Below are 25,421 nucleotides of genomic sequence, written 5' to 3'. Positions count from 1 at the left end.
GTTCTACGAGCAGTTGGCAATCCTCAGGCAATGCTGGAAGGTCACCCTGCACCATATAGAGTACGGACTTGGACCAGTTAAGTTTGTAACCGGAAGCCGCACCGTGGCGTTCGCACAGTGCCAGTAAGACCGGGATACTGTTCACGAGGTCCATGAGGTAGACGAGCATGTCATCGGCGTACAGGGATACCCTATCCTCCCATCCACCTCCCCACTGTATGCCTTTCAGCAGCTGGGTGGTTCTGATAATCGTGGCCAGGGGTTCTAGTACTAGGGCGAACAGTAGTGGCGAGAGTGGGCATCCCTGTCTCGTGCCCCTTGCCAGTGGAAACTCCCTTGAAATATGTCCGTTCGCGGTTACCCGCGCCACGGGAGCGGTGTACAATAGTCTGACCCACGATATGAACGTCGGGCCAATACCCATGTGTTCCAGGACCGCAAAGAGATAGTGCCACTCCACCATGTCAAAAGCCATTTTAGCATCTAGTGACAGTACAGCTGCCGGTTCCTCCAGCTGCGGGGCTCGGGCCAGCACCCCATGTAGCCGTCTCAAGTTCAGCGCCGTGCTCCGGTGTGGCATGAAGCCCGACTGGTCTGGGTGTATCAGATGTGCTAGATGGGACAATAGCCTGGTGGCCAACACTTTCGCAAGAATTTTACTTTCGGCGTTAAGGAGGGAGATCGGGCGGTATGATCCGCACTCTTCAGGGGGTTTGCCGGGCTTAGGTATCGCAACTATTGTGGCCGTGCGCTGGTCAGGAGGCAATCGCCCCTGCACCCGACACTCCTGGAACATATCGAGCAATGGTGCGGAGAGTGTTTCGGACATGAGTTTGTACCACTCTATCGGCACACCATTGGGGCCTAGCGCCTTCCCCGGGTGTAGTGCAGTTATGGCCATCTGTATTTCTTCCGCCGTCAGGTCGGAGTCAAGCTCATCCTGTTGGTCTGGGGAGAGAGCGCGGGTCGGCACTCCTATGAGAGAGCTCTCTGCCATCTCTCGTGTGACCTCATAGTCAGGGGAATACACGGAGTGAAAATGGTCCGCCAGGAGTTCCACTATCCGTGCCGGACTGGTTTGTATCTCACCACTAGGGTCCTTCAGTTGGAGTATGGCCCTCTGACCTCCCCGCGCCCTCTCCAGCCATGCCAGAAGCTTCCCTGCGTTATCTCCTACGTCATACACCCTGCTCGCAGTTGCTGACATATTTTCCCTCACTCTATGGCGCAGAAAGTCGGTATGACGTTGCTGGGCAAGTTGGAGCGCATGCTGGGTATCCCCAGTCGGGTTCCCCTCGTGGTCCTGCGTCGCCTTGGCAAGCTGGTCCTCTAGGCCCATCAGTTCCTGACGCTGTGTGCGTTTGTGCTGTGTGATCACTGAAATCGCCTGTCCGCGGAGTACTGTTTTGTAGGCCTCCCACAGGATTGTAGGCGACGCCACTGATCCCACATTCTCGGTGAGGTAGGAGCGTGTATCTCTTTTCAAAGCCTTGGCTATGCCTGGTTCCCTAAGGTAACCCGGGCATATAGGGTAGACTCGTCTGAAAGTCCGTTCCGGATTGGACAGTGTCAGTGTCAGCGGGGAGTGGTCAGAAACCCCTCGCGGTCTAATCTGAGAGTCAGTGAAAGTAAGGAGACCCCCTCCCCACGTCAGAAAATAGTCAATCCGCGATAGGCTGTCGTGGAGTGCTGAGTAGTATGTGTACTGCCGGTCATCTGGGTGGACTCGCCGCCATATGTCTACTAAGCCCTGCGCTTCCATGAAATCATGTAGTTTGGAGTGTCCCGTGTTTGTGTACGCACTGGGTGTCGGTCTAGGGAGTCTTGTGCCACTGCATTAAAATCCCCACCCATTACGAGATCCCCTTCTGGAAGGTCTAATAAGAATCTCCCTAGTTCCGGGAAGGCTATGGTGTGTAGTGCCGGCGGGATATATACCGACACCACGTTAAGCGGCTTTCCCTCCCACTGCCCATGTACCGCTGCGAAGCGCCCCTGTGTGTCTACTGCTGTTGATTGGGTATGAACCTGGATGAGCGGTGAATTAATATCCCGGTGCCCCGGGATCCCTTCGTGAACTCAGAGTGAACTATCATACTGTAGCCTTTCCTGTCTAGGGCCTTTGTGGCCGTGCCGGTGAGGTGCGTTTCTTGTAGCAGGACCAGGGCAGGGTTCAATCTTTTTATACTTTGCAGGACCAGCCCCCGTTTAATTTTATCACCCAGACCCCTCACGTTCCAAGACATGAGGCGTAATGGGGCCGCCTGCCCTACATCAGTGCCCTCCCCCATCATGGTCGGGTATGTAGATGGAAGATACGCGTGCGTGGAGGACCAGGAGGCTCGTGTGGTGACCCCTCGTGCAGTATCGTAACATTATCAGTCTGTGCTTGTGTGCCCCATCGTAGCTATCCTGACCCTGTGTAGAAACTAAGAACCAAAACCCCATCCTACCCCCAACTCCCCCCCTCCCTGCCCCCCTGCTCAACGGACTCCAAACTGCCCGCCCCCCCAACTCAGCAGAGTGCCTGATCCCAACCCATAACATAGTACTTGCTCGCTGGGGTGAAGACTCCTCCCTGGTCAGCGGCCCCCTTCCTCAGCTGCGGAGGCCCTTCCACCCAGTGTCCATGGCGGCCTTGCCATTCTTCGTCTCCATCGGTTCAATCAAACAATTGCAGAGATTCATTGTTCTCCGTCTGCACTGTCTTCATGATGTTCGGCCAACGGGGATGGGAGCTCTGTGTCTTCGACGTCGATTTGCGAGCCCTGTCGGGAGCCTGCAGTACGGTGTCTATTCTGTCTGTTGGAGCGACGAGGGAGGCCCGCCGTCCTCCATCCCTCCAGCCAGTCCCGCGCCACCTCCGGTGAATCAAAAAACCAAGTCTTGTTGTCAGCCACGACCCTGAGTTTGGCTGGGAAGAGCATAGAGTATGGGATTTCTCTGGCTCTTAGTTCTTTTTTCACTTCAAAGAAGGTTCTCCTCCTCCGTGCCACCTCGGCCGTATAATCAGGAAAGAATGCAAGTGTCGCGTTCTGGATCTTGATGGGAGGCGATTTTCTTGCTGCCTGTAGGATGGCGTCCCGATCTCTGAAGTTGGAGTCTTGCTATTATCGGTCTGGGGTTAGCTCCAGTCTTAGGGCGCCCGCCCGGTACCCGGTGTGCCCTTTCCACAGTGAAGAAGGCGGAGAGTCCTTTGGGCTTCAGAGTCTCTTTGATCAGGTTCTCAACATAGAGGTCCATCGCCCTTGTGTCTTCCGATTCCGGCACACCTATGATACGGATGTTGTTCCGCCTCGAGCGCCCTTCCTGGTCATCGTTAGCAAAAAAACAGGGTCAAACCCATATAGTCATCGGGACCTGGGTAGTACGTTATTATGAAGGAAGAGGGGTCCCAGACAGCCAGACACTTATTCATACGTTGATTATATTATTCAAAAAGGAAAATTTCAACATATAAGTCAGTGGTTACGTTGAATTTATTTCACAATGTAACCCAAAGAATCAATGAATGGTTCTTTGGGTTACATTGTGAAATAAATTCAACGTAACCACTCGATTGTGGTTTGGCTTCCTGCGAGGGAGAGCCGGGCTTCTCGTACGCGAACCGGTCCAGGCGCGCGCCTGCGCCGCCACGTTTTTAGGCCCCTTGCCGGCCATCTCAGCGTCTCTCGGGCTGACAGGACTTTTTGTAGGCGCCGTACCTCCTTATCCCCCACACTCAGCCACCCGGGGGTCGTCTTGGGGCTCACGCCGTGTACCGGGGTGAGGTGTAACTTTTGAGTGGTGGTTGGTTGCTGCGTCCCGTAGCGAAAGCAGGCTGGACAGGGCGTCCGCTGTGTGGTGGCGTGGGGCTGCCAGTCAATTCCTGGACTAGTTCGTGGGGTAGGCAACCGATGACTGCTGCCTATCGCCCCCCTGCAGCTTCACGTGTGCCGCCCCTTATTCGTGGCCGTCGGGTCTATTGCTCGGGCCCCTGGACGTTGGTGGGGGGGGCCCGAGTTACTGCCAGGCAGATCCCATCGGGCGCAGGAGGAGTACTCCGTGCGGACGTCTCCCAGCGCTCAGAACCCAATCCTGGCGGGGGTGTCCCGAGGCCCGGCTGGAATCCGTGCTCTCCGCCGCTTAATGCGCCCTCGGTCGGCAGTGGGGAGTCGCGGTGCGGTCTATGAAGCCGCGTGGGTCTTCTGTCCCCTTCCCCGGTGCTTCGGTAACTGCTGGCCAAGATGGCGGTTGCCGGTCCCGGTGTTTCCGCTCTGCGCGCCGGTCTTTGCTCACGCCGGGCGTGCAGGATTATATCCCCCTCACCTCAGAGGGACCCCTCGCCAGGAAGTCTCGGGCTCCTGATGTCCAGCGATGGTGGCTGGATGCCCCAGTCTCGTCCGCTGTCGCCCACCGTAGCCGGGCACTTCCGGTAATTCAATGCCGAGACGGGCCACTTCCTGCCAGGCGTGCCGCTCACTGTGGTCCCCGGTCTAGATGCAGCACATAGGCCCACACGGGGGACTGTCAGAACCGTAGTTCCCGACCTCGGATTGAGGCCACGCTGGTCCGGTTAGCTGCCGCCTGGTCCTGGGCTTCGTTGCCTTCCCGCCTGGGAATTTTAGACGACGGATAGATGTCCGGATTTATCTGGGAGCCGCTTCAAACACGGAGCTCTCTTTCTAGGCTGCCGCCATCGCCGGCTGCTAGCCACGCCCCCCCGTAAACTCAGATTTTAAGCTGCAAATGGTTAGGACAACAAAAATGCCAACTTTCTAAAAGTGACATTTTCAGAATTGCCTGCAGTCAGAGTCCTGGGCCACATGACCGTGAATGCTTTTGACAGGTGTTCTTTGAGTATTGCTCCCAGACAGTGTGACAATGAGGCTTAGGTGTTGACCAGATAAGCCATCCTGTCAGGATGGGTGGGCAGAGGTGTTCTCTGCCCCACTTCCACCTCAAAGGGATGCCTCCAGCACACTCACAAAGGAACTTGACACCAGTTTATTGTCACCCTTGACCACTCGGAGCCTGGACATGAGAAGTAAGGACATTTCTAGAACCAGATGTCGAGGTAGCCTAGAAGTCACCTCCCCTCAATTGAAAGGCTGTCTCTAGGTATAAATAATGGACCTATAGACCAACTCTTCATTCACTCCTGGACCTGCGGAGGATGCCATAAGGACTCCTGTGTATTTCAGAGGACTGCTGGCCTGCTTGAGAGCCTGCTTTGTACCACTGAGTGTTGCCTGTTGCTACCAGAGGAATGCCCCGAAGATTGAAGCCTGCATTGTGCTCCCATAGGACTGCTTTGCTAGTTTACGCCTGCCTTGCTACTTGAAGCCAAAATTACCAGATTGACTCCACAAGCTAGTTGGTTGACCACCTGTGTGAACTACAGAGAAATGACAAGCTCCATAGAACTTGAACCCGGCACCTTGCCTCTGCGTGGAGTGAGACTTGATCCCCAAAGGGGAGCCCAACCAGTCTTGTGGAAACAGGGCCCCTCGGAAATGGTTCCATCCTTGTTGAGTCCTTGTCAGCTACAGCCTGCAGCTTCATCCTGCTGGAGATCTTCTACTTCCAAAATGTGACAAAGGTTGAAGGTGTAAACCTTCGCTGATTCGGTCCAGCGGCTCCACGATGACGATGACTACTCCTCGGACACCAGTGGCTGCCTTGCCCCACTGAACTTTACCTTCTCATGGACTTTTCTTTGAAATTTCTTCTACGTCTGAAAGTAAGCAAGACCAGGCCCTTTGTTCCATCCCAGTCAGCCTTCACTTTTGACTGTGCCCCGGTCTTGCTCAATCAGATATCGTCAGTTGGCGCTTTGTTCTTTGTGGCCCTATTTTTCACTTAAAACTTTCAGAATTCATAACTCTGCTTCTACTGATTGGTTATATTTGTTTTGGTGTCATTTTAGTTTTTTAATTTCCCCCTATTTGTCTAAAAATAGTGTGCAATTCTTCTTGTGTTTTGTTTTCACTTAATTACTATCTGGAGCGTTGCATGAATACTTAACACATGCATTTAAGTTAAGCCTTACTGTTTTGTGTATGCTACCAGTAAGTAAGCAGAGGTTAATTTAATGGGTTTTGTGGTTCACCCCAACAAGGATTATGGTGTTTGCTTGAGAAGGCCAATAACTCAATTTCTCACAGACTACCTAATATCAGGGACCCATTCGAAGTCAATATGAACCCGCTCCTAGCTCTGTAAAAAAATGGGCTGTTTAAGAGACACCGGACACCTCCCTTGCAGTAAGGACATTGAATAAGTCTGGGGGAATTCAGACCCAGTACAAATGTGTCCCTGGTGAATGTCAGTGAAGTTTAATAAGTTTTTCAAAGACGAGGAAAATTGGTACTTGGCAAAAAACCAAGAGGAGCATTGTGTCTTATAGCATTGGAGTGAACTGGTTAACCCTCAAGCAGAGAGAACATTCCTTCTGTTGAGTCAGCTGCCTAACCATGAGTAAGCCTTCCCTACACTCTGCTGTTGAAAGTGAAAGTGTTTTATCTGCTACTTATAACACCACTTCCTTGTTTGTCCTAATTGTTCAAGGGAATGCCAGTTTCCCCATTCTCTTAGTAACAGACATACTCAGTTGACGAATTCACCAGGTTGCTTGGCTACACAAGTAAGAAAATATTAAAAACAAATTCAAAAATCCATATATGAAATTATATGAAAGGAAATGTAAAAGACGTTTTATAAGCAACAGAAAATATCTCCGACTGACATTTTTCAGGAGACCTACTTTTTTTTAGAGATATGTATTCGTGCATAGACCCCCTCCCCCCAAACTTGGCATGCATTCTACCCAGTGGCAGCTCCTCTGCTAAGGAGGAGGAGCGTCGCCCCACTGCTCAGCGAACAGTAGAAAGGAAAACTAAAATGATCATAACCAGCGTTAATATTATTTAAGTTTCCTGGTGCGGCCGTGCAGGGCTCGGTTGGACTGCCAGAGCAGGTGCCAGGAGGAGTGGTTGCTCCACTCTAAAGTGCGTATAGGCCGATCATAACAGTCATGCACACTTTGCATGTTCTGCACCCCGACTGCATTACAGCATGGGTACAGAACAAGCCCTGTTCCCCTTTTGAGCTCATATGGCACTCATACCAATCACAACGCTGCACTGCAGTGTTGTGATTGGCTCGGGGAGTCAGAAGCCTGGTTGTTTCCGGATTCCTGCTTCCAAGGCAGCGGCGAGCGGACTAAGATGTGGTGGCCTGCCGGGTGGCTAGCCTAAATGTAAGTGTTATTTTTTTATTTTCATTTACAACCCCCTCACCCCACCCAGTAAATAGCGGCAGCTACTGATTCTACCCTCTATTGAGATGAAAGGGATTATTTGTTGGCATACTTGACTTATTCTAATCAATCAGCAGTTGCAGTGCTGGTCGTTTCTTGTCTGCAGCGTATTTCATGCATGTTTCGTGCAGTGTCAACTTTGAGCAAGTGCGTGGGTATTCGCTAACATTTTCCCAGAGGCCCAAAGGCTTGCTCTGTGATGTGACGAGGTCTGTCAGCAAGAAGTTGATCGGGCCTTGGGGGTGGGAGGGTGTGGCGGGAGGGTGTGGCGGTAAGTCGGGGTAGGCGAAGCGAAGCATATACAGATCTAGTGGCTGAACTGTGCAACTTGAAATCAGAAAAACAGTGACTAATCCTGCCTTTCTTACTTTACCAACTTGTGTGGTCCTAGACAATTATTTTATTTCACTCCCCTACTTTTTCTTCATTATTATCTTATATAAGAGGACCTTGAAATGCATGCCTTCATGAAGTGCACTTTGCAAGAGCTTCTTTGTGTTTGATTTAATAAGCTATAATGTTGTTCATGTTTAATAGGGACAAAACCACCCAAAGAGTCCACATAACAACTGACTTACCTCTTAGTTCACTATTGGCATTGTTGTCCAGGGGAGGAGGCAGGGAGGGTGGAATTAATGTTTCTGAATTCATGTTTGAAGCAATCACAAAAAAGGTATTATTGCAGTGATATAATCTGAAATACTTGGGTAAAACGGTTCTGCATGTTAATGAAAAACACTTTTTAATTTATTTTTCAGTTTTATCTTGTCATATACAAAACAACAATAACCCCAAACATGGGGAGCTATACAGTTTGTGGTACAGAACAGTACATTGAAGAAGACATTAGCAACAATGAGTGATGTGGTAGTAGCAACAATTTCTGATAAATGGAAGGGAAAGTACAGTCCATATTCGAATCAAGGAGGCCAGTACTGAAGGTCACTGCTGGTGCATACGAGCTGGGGTCTACAAGGGCCATTAGAGGTACAGTAAGCTAACACTTGCATTCAGGTCTCCAGGTCTGAGGACTCAGAGTTCTGATTTTTTTAAGAGACTTTATCAATAGGTTTACACTTTTGCTTCAGGGTGTCTTGAAAAAGGAAGGTGTTGCTAAGGTTTAGCTATGCAGGACTCCCTAGTTACTGCTTTAATTTAGCTTCAATTAACCTTTAAATAAATGCTTGCTTGTTTTTTTAACATCGTTTTAATGTTAGTGCTGAGTCCAGTAAACATAGGCTCGCTGATGCTGTTGACAAAGGCCGTACTTTGAGTATCACTCAGCTAGTGAGTGATGTTCTGTGCTCAACTAGAAGCAGGTGGGTGGGTGTGCATTTGAGACCTTGGTAAACAATATTGTAAACACTGATACGTTCGTGTGCTTTATTCGGTCCCCAGGAGTCGTTGGACTGCTGCTAAGATACATTTCTTTCTTTTGCAGTGACTGCATTATGGCTACAGGGTCACCAGGAGCGAAGCAAATTCCTGCGGGCGAAGAAACAAGTGACGAATGTGCAGGTAAATACGTGCCTCTTGTGTTTCACTGTTGAAAGGGATTGAAAATATTTTCCACTCAGTTCAGTTATGCTGAATCATGTCAATGTATTTTGGCATCTATCCTGCCCAGAAAAGAGTGCGACATTGAAGATTTGCAATAGTGTTATATTATTTTGTTTTTTTCAGACCTTGAGGTTGTGCGGCTGGGCGCCAATAGAATACTGTACCCTCTCCTCTCTGGTCCCGTGTTGGAACCAGGGAATGCATGTTCGGCTTTTATCAAGAAATCATTTCTGGTTGTATTATATGATAAACCACTTCCTACTAACTCAGCCCCAAAAATTACGTGATACAAGAGAAATATTTGAGTGTTCCCATTTTTATGCAAACAGTATTTCTATTATATTTGAGACCACTCTCTCGTCTGCTCCACACCACGGCAAAAATGCATCTTGTTTTGGCAAACTTGTCTGCCACTCAAGTTATACTTCTAGGCGGGTGGCAGTTTTTTGTCAGCACGTTCTTTGTGCAACCACAAGAGGGCGCCATGCGGCCGCGTTGGGAGTATTGAAGGTGAACCACTACTGGTGGGCAACGTGTATGTCCAGGTCGAGTTACAGTGTTTTTTTTTGTGATGCAGTTTTTGGGTAAACTCTTGCTGAACCTCCCTCAAGCTTTGCTGATACCGATGGAAAATTCCAAACTAGTGATTAACGATTCCTTGTATAAATTAACAGCTCGTGTGAGGGCATTATCTACGCACCGTAAACTGGATGGATTTCTTCACACCATGGGACTACATGATACGCGGATGTACATCCATGGTTCAACAAGCATTTGCAATGCAGTTGGTCTCGCATTTACGAGACTTTGAGTTATTGCCACTATAAATGTCAATAGCTTAAATTCTTGCAAATGCTAGACCTATTGAATTGCAAATATTGTTTGTTTCCAAGCGCCCATGTCACGCTTGCACTTAATAGAGGCCACACCCCTTTTCTTTAGGCGAGCCGCCTCTAAACAAAGGGCCTGGTCTCTATTAAATGAAAGCGCAGCATGGGGTGCTTGTAAACAACCCACAAAAAAATATTTGTAAAGCAATAGGTGTCTTCTGACTCATCTCAAACTTCTTTCTACTACTCTTTACAATGCACTACCCTATCTCTCATCCGATACATCTATCAATATATCCTCTACATCCACTCTCATTTATCCCAAACCCCATACCACTACGCCACTGCGCCAGAGGTAAGCCCGTCTGCGCCCGTCCGCGCCAGACCGAGCCAGGAGCCAGGCACTAGTGAGCAGTCGAGGCTTTCTTACTCCAGAGAATCCCTATACCATCTCAATCAGCCTCTCTCACACCTATGTTCTCAATCACTTAGAGCCGAGGCTCATCTCACTAATTGCTCCCATTGTCCTTTCAGACTCTCCCCCCTACAAACAAGCACAACCCTCAGATGATCTGAAAAATTAGCTCAGATAAACTGTAGGTCTGTGCCCAAACACGCCCACGAAATTCACTTACTCATAGAAGACCACCATCTAGAGATCCTGTTTCTAACAGAAACATGGCTTGCCCCAGACTCTGATGCCGATATTGTACAGGCTCTGCCCCAAGGCTTCCTTATACAACATCTGAATCGACCAAAGGGTAGGGGAGGAGGAATAGCTGTCCTCTTTAAAGATTCCTTCTCATGTAGATTTCTTGACAGCCCTATGACGGACTGTGAAAACACGCACTTCACTATCCAAATTTCCCCCTGTAACTCCCTTTCAGGAGTTCTCATTTATCGGCCGCCAGGAGCCATGGGGCAGTTCCATAACTCACTCTTGGAATGCTCTGTAGCCTTGGCTAGCACCCGGCCCAACTTCTTAATTTTAGGAGACCTCAATGTACATTTTGATAGTAGCAAAGATGACACGGCCACGGATTTGATCCTAGACCTTGCAGCTCATCAACTGCACTTACAAAATAATCTTCCCACGCACAATCTTGGACACTTGCTCGACCCTATATTTTGCAATTTCCCCGACCTCATGGTAAGTTCACCGATCCCAGTGCCCTGGACCGATCACCTGTTGATCCCTTTCAGCTGGCAGATCCATAACACCTCTCCTCCCACACGAACACGGGTTAGACTCTCCCGCTCGTGGGCCAAACTCGACCTCGATAGATGGAAACACGCATTAGAGCACACCAGGCCACAGTTGGAAGGTAACCCCCACTCTGCCGATGCGCAGCTCACGTCCTGGATTGAAAACTCCCTTGACACCGTTCTTCCTAAAAAACTGCATCTAAATCCTAGGAAAAAAGCCACTTCCCCGTGGTTTACACACAAGTTGCGCCTCCTCAAGAAAAACTGCAAGGGAGCGGAAAGAGTATGGAGGAAAGACTTCGATCCCGTCTGTAAAAGCGACTATAAACGGGCCATCCTCAACTACAAAAAAGCACTCAAAGATGCTCAAACAGCCTTCTTTAATGAAAAAATTAGCAAGGCATCCTGTTCGTCCAGAGAAACGTTTCAAAATGTGAAAAAACGTTTAAAAACCTCAGAACCTTCCTGCATCCATAATCTCTCGGATAACCAGTGTAATGAGTTAGCTACATTCTTTGATCAAAAAATACAAAACATCCTCCAACATCTCCCCCCTCTCCCTCCTGCGGACCCCCCACATATCCACACAGGGCAGGCCTATAACTCGAACATAGAACTTGATATGTTCTCCCCCATCTGTGAGGAAACCCTCAGGCCCATCCTTCAAGCCCTCAAAAGTGGGTCTCCGCATGACCCAGCACCAATAAGACACCTTAAACAAGTCGCTCCTACTATTCTTACACCAATGGTGAAGCTGATAAACTCCTCCATAGAAAGCGGTTCGGTTCCGTCTAGTTGGAAGAAGGCGGTAGTCAAAGCCTTAATCAAAAAGCCTAATCTCGACCCCACTAATTTCGCCAATTTCAGGCCGGTTTCCCTCCTCCCTTGCATTAGCAAGATGGTGGAAAAATTTATCAATAACCAACTATCTAGCTACCTGGAAAGCAACGAATTGTTAAAGTCATCCCAGACAGGGTTCCGCCCGGGCCAAGGTACTGAAACAGCTATGGTAGCGGTTGTCGAAGAGGCCAGGAAGATCATTGACGCAGGAGGTTCAGTGGCAGTGATCCTTCTGGACCTTAGCGCGGCATTCGACACCGTTAACCACAGCATCTTGGCTCAGCGGCTAGGAGACCTGGGTATTTCAGGGTCAGCACTGTCGTGGCTAAAATCTTACCTCCACGACCGAACTTTCCAGGTGGCGGAGGGTGACTACATTTCCAGGGAGACCCCTATACGTTGCGGAGTGCCCCAGTGCTCATCTTTGAGCCCGACGCTCTTCAACGTGTATACGGCGCCCCTGGAAAAGATTGTCATCCTGTATGGTATTAAACTCCTGACCTACGCGGATGACACCCAGTTAGTTGTCTCCCTAAGCCGGCTGGATAATCCCACCATCGACCTGTATTCCTGCCTGGGGGACATAGTCAGCTGGATGAACTCATCCCATTTAAAACTCAACGGCGACAAAACAGAGATTATGGTGATGGGCAATCAGTCCCACTACCGCCCAGAGTCTCTGTGGCCCCCATGCATGGGTCCGCCCCCAACCCCCAAAACCGAAATCAAAAGTCTGGGGATTTGGCTCGATCACAACCTCACCCTAAACACCCAGGCAAGAAAAACGGCTGGAACCTGCCTCGGTCTACTTCGCACCACCCGCAAGATCCTCCCCATGCTCCCCTTTCAGTCAAGAAAGCTGCTCTTACAGGGTCTTATCCTGTCCAGACTGGACTACGGAAATGCCCTGTACCTTGGCGCACCAAAGAAAGTCACAGACAGGTTACAGGTTGTGCAAAACGCTGCGGCTAGGATTCTTACGGACACCAAGACTCGGTGCTCAGCTAAACCAGCGATTAGAACACTACACTGGTTGCCCGTGGTGCAAAGGGTGCATTTCAAGGCCCTGTGCCTCACCCACAAAATTCTTCATGGGAAAGCCCTGCCGATCCTTAAGGACCTGGTTGTCCCGTATACCACGTCCAGAACTCTCCGTTCCTCGAACGCTCATCTAACTCAAATACCCAGGATCAAGAAAACACGCTCCGGAGGTCGGCGCGTCTCCTTTCAAGCGTCCAAATTGTGGAACGCCCTCCGGCTCGATCTGCGGGCCAAACACAATCTGATGCCGTTCCGAAGGCTTCTAAAGACCTGGCTGTTCCCGTAACCATCTGTTCCGCACTCGCCTAATCCATCAGATGCATCTACTAGCGCTGGGACGCTCACGGGCAGCCATGCGCTCTAGAAATCTCATTACAATTACAATTACAATGATTGCCAAAATAACCCTTTCTAGACTTTCTCCTACTCTAAACCTCCTTGCATCATCTGACACCTCTTTTTACTATACCGATCCCCTAAAACAAACCTTTCTAAACTCTTCCCTCTGACTCCTCCCCTCCAAAACTCCTTTTTACTCATCCAAAAGCCTCCTCATACTGCTAAGACCAAAAAAAAAAAATCATTCTTTTATCCCTCCACTATCCTTTTCAATCGAAATTAACAGACTAACATGTTCACTTCTCAAATTCCATATTCAACTATACTAATTCACCACTAATCCTTTATTGGGCTCCAGAGTAGCATGCTACTCGCCAATTAAGAGTCTCAACACCCCATCAGGGTTACAAGCGCTATATAAATACAAACCTTTTTCCTTTTCTACCCCTCCCCAAACCTTCTCAATCCAAATAACTGACTAACATATCCACCACTAAAATTACTCACTTTTTACCATACTAATTCAACACAAATCCTGATGGGTTCCAGAGTAGCGTGCTACTTGCGCTTCAAAACCCCATCAGGGGTAGCAAGCGCTACATAAATACAAACCGCTTTCCCTCTTCTATCCCACCACCTACCCTTCTCTACCCAAATAACTGAATAACATATCCACTACTCCAGTTACTTCATATTTTACTATACTCCTTTTCAACACTTATCATTTATGGGTTCCAGAGTGGCGTGCTACTTGCCAGAAAAGCGCTTCAACACCCAAGTGCTATATGAATGCAAATCGTTCTTCCCCTTTTATCCCTCCGCTATCCTTCTCACTCCAAATAACTGACTAATATCCACCACTGAAATTACTTCATATTTCACCATATTAATTCACCACTAATCCTTTATAGGCTTCCTGAATAGCGTGCGTCAACAAGCGCTATATAAATACAAACCTTTGTCCTCCTCTATCCTTCTGCTATCATTCCAAATCACTGACTAACCTATCCACCACTTAACATGTACTTGCATGTTTCACTATACTAATTCAACACTAATCCTCTATGGGTCCCGGGAGTAGCGTGCTACTCGCCGAAAAAAAACGCTTCGACGCCTCGTCAGGGGTAGTAAGCGCTATATAAATGCAATTACAATACAATACAATACAATACTGATAGCTCAAACTCTCCTACATGCGAGACCTCTGGCATTACAATGAAGTGGCCGCTATTGTCCCGGCTGCTTGGAAAGTGAAATTGCGCATGGCGTGCTGAATGTTGCTGCCAAGCACGTCGTGCTTGCAGTAAGACAAAACTCGCCAAAGAAATAGTGCTTACAGACTAAATAACACAAACTGTGTAACAGAAGTTAACCCCTTGGACGCAAGTTAATTTTCCACCTGTGCGGGAGAAATAAATGGCGGGCGGGATTCGGACGGCTCTCGGCTGTTGTGCGCACACGCCCACTGTGACGCATGGCGGCCGGTAGCCGTCATGAGCATGCAAGGGGTTAAAGGGCCAGTACTAATGGGTGGTTAGAAATGAAGACAAGGCAGTTCTAAGGCGGGACTAACAAGACGATTACCGAATCAGAAGCCAGCATTTACAAAGGACAAAGACTCAAGCCAATGAAAAATATGGGCAGAGAGTAGGCGTAGCTTCAAGTGCATACTCTTAATACAGCATGCCTTGCAGAGCAGCGCACGCGCTGCCTAAGCTTGACCTAACCAACCAGATTGAACCCTGCAGCTGGAGCAGCAGGCAACAGTTTGCATTTCCCCATTTAGTCACACGTGGGCAATGACAAAGAAGCAAAAAGTCAAGAGATTAATCCTGTAATTACCTACCTGTGGAAATGAAGTTGAAAATAAGGTGACCCAGTTCGGCCGATGGCGGGCAAAGACCATGCCGGTCTTGTCCAGGGTACTGGTATTATCAGTCTTGGCAACCCTCAGGTGTGAGCAATGAGGACAGAGTCCAAAGGCCCACTGGGAGACATAGTCGTAGCCCAGCAGCAGCACCCGCCTCACTGAAGTAGCACTTCTGTTTCAAATGATTTATTTTAAGAATAATTAAGGCATATTCTTTTTTAGGATTGTGCTTTGGAAGTTTTTGTAGCAGAACCTTCCTGCGGAATGTGTACAGTTAACGAATGACATTGCAGTTCATCACTTTCATCTACATTTAATATACCATTGTGTGACTTGCTGGGCAAGTGGTTATTAACATGTTCTAAGATTCTTATTTATTGACATATTGTGTCGGTATTTCATTATAGAAGCTGCACGCGGTATTTCACGTTCCAATTGAGATGCATTGGCAGTGCTGTGTACGGGTCTCTGGTGTGCCACCTAACCGGACCAGGCACACCAACACAGCGGTGAGTAGGCCTTAAACTGGAAAAGCAAGGGGTGCTTTTAGTCCGAGTTGGGTCTTCACTATGAGAAGGAGCACGTTTTAAAGTAGCTGGACTGCTGCTGGTCAGGCAGGATTTGCTGCAGTGCCTGGTCAAGGTGTGCCATCAAGGCTCTTTTTGGGCCTAAGGACTGATATAGCAATGATGCTACAGGGGGAGATTGTGGTGTAGTGATGTTGTGGGTCCAGCTATGTCACTCTGTAAGTCATCGCTGATGTTGCAATAAGACCACCATAGGCTGCTACCTTATGAAGTCACCATGACTGGCTAAAAGAGGTTAAAACGGTTGTATGTCAGTACAACGCATGCTTTTACCCCGCATGCCATTACAACGCGGGGATTACAACGCAAGGCGTTACAACGACTTGCGTTGGGGGGGCACTGGATAGTGGAATAGTTTAATTTTCTATTCCAACTCCAGTCCCCGTGGATAGTAGGGAAGGTGTTGGATAGAAAATTAAACTATTCCCTATCCAACAGCGCCCTCCAGCGAAAGTCGTTGTAACGACTTTCGTTGTAATCCCCGCGTTGTAATGGTAGTGCGGGGTAATAGTTGCGTTGTAAAGGATGTTCCCCGGTTAAAACATGTCAATAAATGGCTTAAAAACTGCCTTTTTCTAGGGATAAGAGAGCATCTAAAAGGCAACACATCGTTTTACCTGGTGCTCTGAACAAACTGGCACCAGAGCAGGAGTCTGTCTTTGCTGACAGTGAAGAATATCAAGTCCTAGCTTGGAATGGGGACAATCATTTGGGTGACGGTGGCATGGGAGATGACCAAAGCGTAAGTGAGCAATGCAGCAGAGCAGAGATATAAAGGGGAAGGGAAAAGTGCAGGAAAGAGAGGAGAGAGAGAGAGATTAGAAAGGGAGGCACAAAACGAGAGAGACAACTGGGTGCAAAATCTGCAAGATAACAGACAGACATGCAGAAGAGAGATGGGTGATTGGGAGAAGAATAGGGCTTGTTCATGGGGTTATTCTCAGGCAAGGTAAAAGCTGAAGCAAAAAATAACAGTGTTAAGCAAGTAAGGAACCCACTCCATGCCCTACGGACAAGTGGTTGTGTGGGCCCAACAAAAATCTTCACATCAAGCCCTACAAAAGTCTGTTATGCCCATGCTTGCAAATTTAGGAGCATTCTTGTTGAACAGGCTGGCTCTGAAAGGTTTGAAGAAGGAACAGGGCAGAGATCCGTTATTGGGTCTATAGTGATGTCCGGTCTAGAGTGACGTCAGTTAAACGCACTCACTGCGCGGGTTCCACTCTGCTGCGGGCAGCTCGTCCCTGGACATCACTACGTTTTGCAGTTACTCAAAATTATGTCAAAGAACACATCGTTGCTTCACGGCTACTACTCAACATTAAAACAGACACAACGAACTCCAGAGGCATGGTGACCACTATTTGGTGACCACTATTTTATAGTTGTTATGACGTGCGTGCCATTGCAGCGCTGTGACTTGCTAAAGATGTGCTACAATGAGGCCCACACCCTGAAGACACTTGGCTCAGACCGAAGGGAGGGCGGTGGTGTGGCGTTAATCTGCTGGCTCTCCAGGGGCACAGGAGTGATCAGCGAGGGCAGGTCTGGCCTGAGAGAGAAGCATAGAGGCTCTTGTCATGAGGAATTGGTCTCACTCCACCGTACTCTGGGGACATTGGGCCTCTCACTCCTAGAGCCACCCAGCATCCCCAGACCCTCTTGCACCTCCCATGCGGCGAAAGCTTTTCCCTATGAGATTTTCATGTTATCTGCTGATTTTAAAATCATCAGGCAGGTTATTGGATAAAGCCCAGGAGGCCCTGGTCCGGAAGCCACTGCGCATGAGCGACCAGAGAGAAGGAGGAGATGTCATCTCTCATTCCAGGCTGAGGGCGCCAGGAAGGTGCCGTTAAACGGACAAGTCATTTGGGATGGAGGGGGCCACCTTCTTGCTCGCCCCCCACCCTTCTATAAATGACGAGTTATTCCTGGTTGATGTGTCCTCTGCTGAATCCCCCGAGCTGCAGGCCCTGCTGATCCCTCTGATAACTCCTGCAAAGTTTTTTAGTGCAGAGGCACTTGTATTTAATGAAGCGCTCATGGGCAATTGTCTCAACCTCCTAGCCGCTGTCCAAGAATGCGATGTTTCCTTCTGGGCAGATCGAAAATAAGGCAGAACAAGGCAAGATAGAGACAACGTAGAGGGCGGGGCTTTACACAAGCGGTTCCAGCTGAAGAAGCGCATGTCTTGCCTGCAGTAAGAGAAACTCAATAAAGAAAATACTGCTTACAGACTAAATAACACATACAGGGTAACAACCGAAGTAAAAGGGCCAGTCACCATGGGAGGTTACAAATGAAGACGAGGCGGTACTAAAGAGAACCTAGCAAGCCTAATTACGAATTAGAAGCCAGCATTCACGAAGGACAATGACACAAGCCAATGACAAGTATGGGCGGAGAGTAGGCGGGGCTTCCAGCGCATATTCCAATACACCATGGCTCGCAGAGCGCTGCCTCTAAGCTCGACCTAAAAACGGAGAATGCCATCTTCTCTGGTGCCTATGGCTTCTGTTCAAGGATAGATAACGATCTTCCACAAATGCATAGATTCTGTGTTGCCTCTTGCTTGGCGAATGGAATATTTTACCAATCGCCCCTGATGTTCGTGATATTTCCGCGGGGCAGGAAACTGGTATGGGATCAGAACATTTCATTTAATTATTTACGAAGTACATGGTTGCTCTAATGGCGCTTCCTAGTGCTAAGACAGCAGTATAAGGCCAATAGTTAAAAGAGCCAAGTGTTGAAGAATTTTTTATTTTAACTTGTGGAAGGTCAGAGACGAAGCTTAGTAGGAAGGGACTTCAATGCTCTAACATAACATAACGTAGGTTCTAGAAAGGCAGAATAGCGACCCCCTTGCTGTGCTGGGTTGCACCGGGGCATCCCAGCAATGTTATGACACGCTGGGCGAAAGTATCATTCCGGATGGTCAGAAAAGGAGCTGCCATTGGTGCTGTGAAGCGGTGGGGTGGGGGCAGGTGGGTGGACACAAAAAAAGAAATAAAACTGCACTTACCTGCTCCGACGGCCGCCGCCATCCTCCCAAACCTCGTGCCCATGTCAGGAACCTGGTACACACTGCGCATCCCAGCTCCCAATCCCAGCGCTGCTCACATGCTGGTAATCAATCAATCAATCAATCAAGACATTTATAGAGCGCACTACTCACCCGTAGGGTCTCAAGGCGCTAGGAGGGGGGGGTGCCGTTACTGCTCGAACAGCCAGGTCTTGAGCTTCTTCCTGAAGGAGAGGTGGTCTTGGGTCAGGCGCAGGTCGGTTGGGAGGGAGTTCCAGGTCTTGGCGGCCAGGTAGGAGAAGGACCTTCCTCCTGTTGTCGCTCTTCGGATGCGGGGGACGGCGGCGAGGGCGTGGCTGGTTGATCTGAGGTGGCGCTTGGGAGCGTAGAAGTTGATTCGGTTGTTGAGGTAGCTCGGGCCTTGGTCGTGTAGGGCTTTGTGTGCGTGGGTGAGGAGGCGGAAGGTGATTCTTTTGTTGACGGGGAGCCAGTGCAGGTCTCTCAGATGTCCGGAGATGTGGTTGTTTCGTGGGATGTCGAGGATGAGTCTGGCTGAGGCGTTCTGGATCCGCTGGAGTCTCTTCTGGAGCTTGGCGGTGGTTCCGGCGTAGAGGGCGTTGCCGTAGTCCAGTCGGCTGGTGACGAGGGCCTGGGTGACAGTCTTCCTGGTCTCGGTGGGGATCCACCAGAAGATCTTCCGTAGCATGCGCAGGATGTTGAAGCACGACGAGGAGACGGCGTTGACTTGTCTGGTCATGGAGAGGGAGGAGTCCAGGATGAAGCCCAGGTTGCGTGCGTGGTCCGTCGGTTCGGGTGCGGTGCCCAGGGCGGGGGGCCACCAGGAGTCGTCCCAGTCGGAGGGCGAGGAGCCCAGGATGAGGACCTCCGTCTTGTCTGAGTTCAGTTTCAGGCGGCTGGTCGACATCCACTCGGCTACATCTCTCATCCCTTCGTGTAGGTTGGCTCTGGCGGCGGCGGGGTCGTTGGTCAGGGAGAGGATCAGCTGGGTGTCGTCGGCGTAGGAGATTATGTTGAGGTTGTGTTGGCGTGCGATGGCCGCGAGGGGGCTCATGTAGACGTTGAAGAGGGTGGGACTCAACGAGGATCCTTGAGGGACGCCGCAGATGACTTCGGTGGCCTCTGACTTGTACGGTAGTAGGCGGACTCTCTGTGTTCTTCCGTCGAGGAAGGAGGTGATCCATTCCAGTGCCTTCTCCTGGATTCCGATGTTGCCGAGGCGCTGCACTAGGGTGCGGTGGCAGACAGTGTCGAATGCCGCGGAGAGGTCCAGGAGGATAAGGGCCGCTGTTTCTCCGTTGTCCATCATGGCTCGGATGTCATCGGTGGCAGCGATGAGGGCGGTCTCGGTGCTGTGGTTGGCTCGGAAGCCAGACTGTGAGGGGTCGAGGGATCCATTCGTCTCGAGGAAGGCGGCCAGCTGTTTGTTGACGGTCTTTTCGATGACTTTGGCCGGGAACGGGAGGAGCAAGATGGGACGGTAATTCTTGAGTTCGGTGGGGTCCGCTGTAGGTTTCTTGAGTAGAGCGCTGAGTTCTGCGTGCTTCCAGCTCTCCGGGAAGGTGGCGGTGTCGAAGGAGGTGTTGATAATGTCCCGCAGGTGGGGTGCGATGACAACGTCGGCCTTGTTGAAGACGTGGTGAGGGCAGGGGTCGATCGGTAATGCAGTTCCCAGCACGTGAGCAGTCCTGGGATTTATCTGAGCACCTCGGTTCGGCGGTCAGACAAAGAGTGGGAGCCTGTGTTGGTTTCTCCACCCAGCTGAACAACACAGCTAGTTGGAGAAAGGCTAAGTGCGCATGACGGTTTGGCCGGCCCGCTGTGGCCAGTCAACTATCATGTGCATTTAGCAGTGCCCGACACTCTCCTCTCCTCCCTGGAGATACAGCTGCAGCGTCACTGTGTGATCCCCACGAGTTCAGAGATATCTGTATGGTTTATTTAGTTTTTGCCCAATGGGGCTTTACCACATTGAAACTACAGTCTGATATAATGACTTTAGTTATAACATGTTCATAATTGTACTGGTATTTATAAGTTGCTATCATGGCCTACATGTTCATTAGCTCATATTCCTGCAAAAGTGAATAATGCCCAATGGGGATCAATTGCTGTCGGCATGCGTATATCCTTTCATTAGAAAATTATCCATTCATTTGTCCATCAGATGGAGCATTCATTCAAGTATACATCCACTCATCCTTCTGGACACACTCTCCTGTAACTCTTACGCCCACTCATCCATCCATGGCCTAGTCTACGGTAACAACTTGCAAGTACGTGTTTTTTTTACTTAGCTGGTGTTTCATTCCCATCTGCAGAAAATCATTTTTAGCATGATAGCTTCTATTGATAAATACAGGAGCACATAGTAGGCAGCAGCTGGCTGGATATATGCTCATAACCTTATGTACATGCAGTTTCACAAATCGAAAGAAGTGAACAGGCATATAAAGCTCCATCTAGTGCAAATGTTCACAACAGCTAGCAATGCACAACCGTGCAAGAGTACAGTACTACATACCCTAGAGAGGTGCATAGGCTACTCTGCTGATGTTTGAACCATTAGTGAGAGTACAATAGGATAGAGACTTTGAAATAAAAAATGCCACTGGCGATATTTGACCCTGGGCGCTTAACTTCTATCTGTGATGTCCGTGACTTTACACTGCTTTAGGGTCAATTATTATCCTTCACTCCAGCAAACAGTATCTTAAGGAAAAATAAAGGCAGCTTTCAAAGCAACAAGCAGTTTCTTTAATGCATGCTAGCCATGTAATCAAATGAGTGTTTTCAATGGAACAAGTGAATTTTAAGATCAGATTTGGCAATATCGATTTTACAGTTATATGGATAATGATAGCTAACTAGTAAGTTAGTAACCATGTACTTCTGCACAGTGTGATGTAGGTGACTCTTTAGCTACTCGCTTAGGCGTCAGAGGCTTTGACAATGTGCAAAGACTAACATGCTCATGTCCCCTATTAAACTCGTGCTACAGGAAGTTGTTTTGCTGCTGATTGATCAGCAAACCTCTTATCTGGCTCACACAGCTGTCCCCACAGAAGGCCGTTAGTATTTATTGTGCTGCACTGAATAAGGTAAATAAGGGCTTTGACCACCCAGGTCCTGGTCTGTTGCCACTCTTTAAGCAGTATGTGTGGCGCATATGCCGGAAGACTGCAGTCAGTGCACACCACCAGTTCCATGGTGCTCTAACATTCTGCAAATAAAATTACAGATTCACGAGGTATCCAGAAGCATTAGCTGTGTATCTGTTCACAGAATGCTCCAGGGCCATGTGACCTAACATCACAGACTCATGAGTTGTGAGTTTCGTGACTGTGATGTGAGGTCACATGCTCAGATTGACAAGCAGTAACTGAATTACAGGGCTGATGCCATACAGGCCTGGGGCTGCTTTAAAATAAGACGGTGCTTTGCGTCATTAGTGGGTGGTACCGGAGGACCCCTGCGTATTGCAGACCAGGTCAGGTGCCATGCCAGCCCTTTGTCTGCTAGCTTCATCTGCGATCAGGCAGCACATGTGCAAAAGCTCATATGACTCCTAAAGCTGCCTGGCTTCCTGACGTGTTAATGGTAGAAAGCGTAACACAGTCAGAAGGCCAAGGCATTGTTTCAAATGAAATGTGGATGTAATTGCTCTTTGCAATTACCATTCACATTACTCAAAATATTAGAAGGGCGGAGCACCTGTGCCCAGCACCAGCGGCCGCTGCTGCGAGGGCCGAGAAAAAGGGAGGGTGCAAAAAAATGTGTGTTTTCCATGTTAATTCCCATAGGGATTTTGAACACGACTACAGCCCAAACCACTAAACGGAATTACATCAAATTTGGCAGAAAGCTAGCTATTGGTCCAGAAAGAGTGTTTTTTGTTATTTGGTGTAGATCCATCCAGTACTTTTAGAGTCATTAAAAGAAATCCACATTTGTGTATATACAGGGATGCAGCTCCATGAACCCTCCCGATCCTGTGCTGATATTTGATTGGATGCCAACACTTCAACCAGGAAGTGTTGGCAGCCATCTTGTGACTCGACTTTAGCCAAGTCTTTAAACAAAAAAAAGGAAAGGGGTCAGCGTAGGAATACCCTGACGCAGCCCCCCCATCTCCATTGAATTGTGTCCGGGCCCAGGGGATTGGGACCCGGACACACCACCCCAGGGTCTAAAACGGCCTAGGGAGGTGGCCCCCTCCCGGTTTAACTTAGTAGTATGCAAAGGTCTTCTCACCTTTTCCCACGTTGATGGACAACTTAACACAAGGCCCGAGCCTGTTTCCAGACTATTATCACATTATCGAAATTACATACACAAGTTAACTGGAGACATTACCCCGTTATCCTTTATGCATCTGTAGTGTAGAATATGCAGAATAGATATTTACCCAACAAGGAAGCACTTACTAATCAACCAGATGAAAGTACTCCAGTTTGGGAGAAGTTTTGCCCTGGTGCGCATTTCATAGAAATTAAACCTCAACAGGAAGCCGATACAAATATAAACACAGTAGGTGAAACCAATAGAAGCTCCACTTCAGTAAAGCACAAACGCTCTAACTTCTTTGGCTTGGAGCAGGTAAATCAAATGTGTTTCATCTCGTATTACACGCTGTAAAACAATCTGAAAGCCTTAAGTGAGGTGAATGCATGGTTGATCTAATGGATTGCCATCTGATGTGTAGTGACTGTGACATGTGGTTTCTTTCTTGTCATCTCCTAGTGATAGGCGAGTCTTTGTTATCCCATTCAAATAACCTAAGTATTAAAATGCCCAGAATCCATAGCGCCATTCACACACCCACTCACAGGCACGCAGCCACCCACACATCCAATCAGAGACCCATGGTGCCACTCAAAGACGCACCCACCCACTCACAGACACACACAGCCACTCGCATGCACACTCACAGACCCACACAGGCACTCGTACACACTCACACACTCACAGACCCACACAGCCACTCGTACACACACTCACAGACCCACACAGGCACTCACACACCTACTCAAAGACCCATTCAGACACTCACACATCCACTCGCAGACCCATAGAGCCACTCACAGCCCCATACAGCCACTCATATGCCCACTCACTGACCTATTCAGCCACTCAAACACCCATTCTTAAAGTTTACAGTTGCAGTTAGAAAATAAAATTTTTAAAAACCATAGACATTTACTGAAAAACCAAAGGTTATAGGGGCGTTCTAGTTAGGCTCAGATTTCACTTCTACAAAACCATAGAAATTCAGCAATTCTAGTTATCTGAGCTAACTGTAACGTATGCCCCTGCAATGCACTGCTTATGACCTTACATATTACATCACTCATGACATGGTCAGTGACATCACTGAAGAGATCTCAAATGACATCACTGATCTCATCCACAGAACCACTCATACACCCATTCACCCCATAAAACATCTCATACACCCACTCACATACCCATTCACAGACCCAGACAAGCACTCACAAACCCACAAACTGTTCCATAAAGCCACTTGCACGTCCACTCACCCATACAGCCACTCGCACAACTGCTAACTCACCCATATACCCATAAATACACTTACACGTACAGCCAGTCACACACTGAGTCACTCACCCGTACACCAACTCTCACACAGACTCATTCAACCATGCAGTCCCTCACATAGCCACTCACTCACCCATACAGTAACTCACACACTTACTCATAAATATACTAGCACATGTACTCACTCACCTACACAATCACTAACACAAGCCCACACTCACCCATACAGTCGCTCACATAACAATTATGCACCCACTCACTCACACAGCCACTCGCACTCCCCATCATTCACCTGTACAGCCACTCACATACCCACTCATCCACACACAACTGACACCCACTCAGCCACATGTGTGTGCGTGCGTCCGTCCGTTCGAGATTTGCCTTGCGGCAAGGAGGAAATGCACTCACTCGATTGCAGGAATCAAAGCTGGTTTATTATCAGATGTTGACTGCCATGCCCAACGCGTTTCGGTCCAGCCACTTGACCTTGTTCACGGGATGATGTTACACAGGAACAGGGGCGTTATTTATTATCAGCACACAGTTACTTCCTGTTTTGTTGCAGTGCATTGTGGTTAGTGTAGTTTACATATTTTAAAAAGTGCTTGGTGCAATTTTTGAAAGTGATTTGTTCGTGCTCAGCTCTGTGTGAGTTTTTTTAAAACCATTTTTCTCATTCATTTAAGTTTTTGCAGCTAATAATGCTTTATGTCCGTTAGTGCATCAATTCATTTTCCGCTCTCCGGTGAGCAAATTTTGCTGTTTTAATTTGTGTAAAACATTGTAATTTCAACATTCTCATGCTAGTATAGAATGTCATTATCTGGCTGCTTGTATTCTTTGATGTGATTTTTTTTAAATTTTTAAATTTTTATTGAAATAAAACACATACAGAAAAGCGAAACCAAACTTCACGAGGCAGACACATAGTGGTACAGTATCAGGGGTCCATGCGGGCAGAGCTCAAAGGCTGAATGAATACAATACAATAGGATAGAACGGGGACTGGGGCGGACAAGGAAACAAGCGGAATCATTGACAACAAAAGAAAGGTGAATGCCAATTAGGGGGACGAGGAAACATCAATGGGTACATCCTGTGGGGGAGTACATATATTGCCACGATAAACATTCCATTGGGACCAGACTCTACCCCATTTCTTGGGCCGTCCCCGGGAGAGGTACACAGTCTTCTCCCGGAACATGCACCAGTCCATGTTTTCTTTCCATTTGGATAAGGTAGG

The 25,421-nt window shown here is 48.6% G+C and overlaps 1 protein-coding gene across 5 annotated transcripts in view; it reads left to right on the top strand.

Annotated features, from left to right (window-relative positions):
* KIAA1210 (KIAA1210 ortholog) overlaps nt 1-25,421 on the top strand; it is a 608,938-nt gene that overhangs the window by 354,941 nt on the left and 228,576 nt on the right. For 4 of the 5 annotated variants that reach the window (XM_078688678.1, XM_078688682.1, XM_078688679.1 and 1 more), the window contains exon 2: nt 8,742-8,818. In XM_078688678.1, coding sequence (XP_078544804.1) covers nt 8,742-8,818 — 77 coding nt within the window. Of the gene's footprint in view, nt 1-8,058; nt 8,288-8,741; nt 8,819-25,421 lie in introns of all 5 variants that reach the window. The other variant, XM_078688680.1, reaches the window with a different exon arrangement.

Source organism: Lissotriton helveticus, chromosome 4_1, assembly GCF_964261635.1.
Source record: "Lissotriton helveticus chromosome 4_1, aLisHel1.1, whole genome shotgun sequence".
Classification (NCBI taxonomy): Eukaryota; Metazoa; Chordata; class Amphibia; order Caudata; family Salamandridae; genus Lissotriton; species Lissotriton helveticus.
This window is presented reverse-complemented; position numbering and strand designations above follow the sequence as displayed.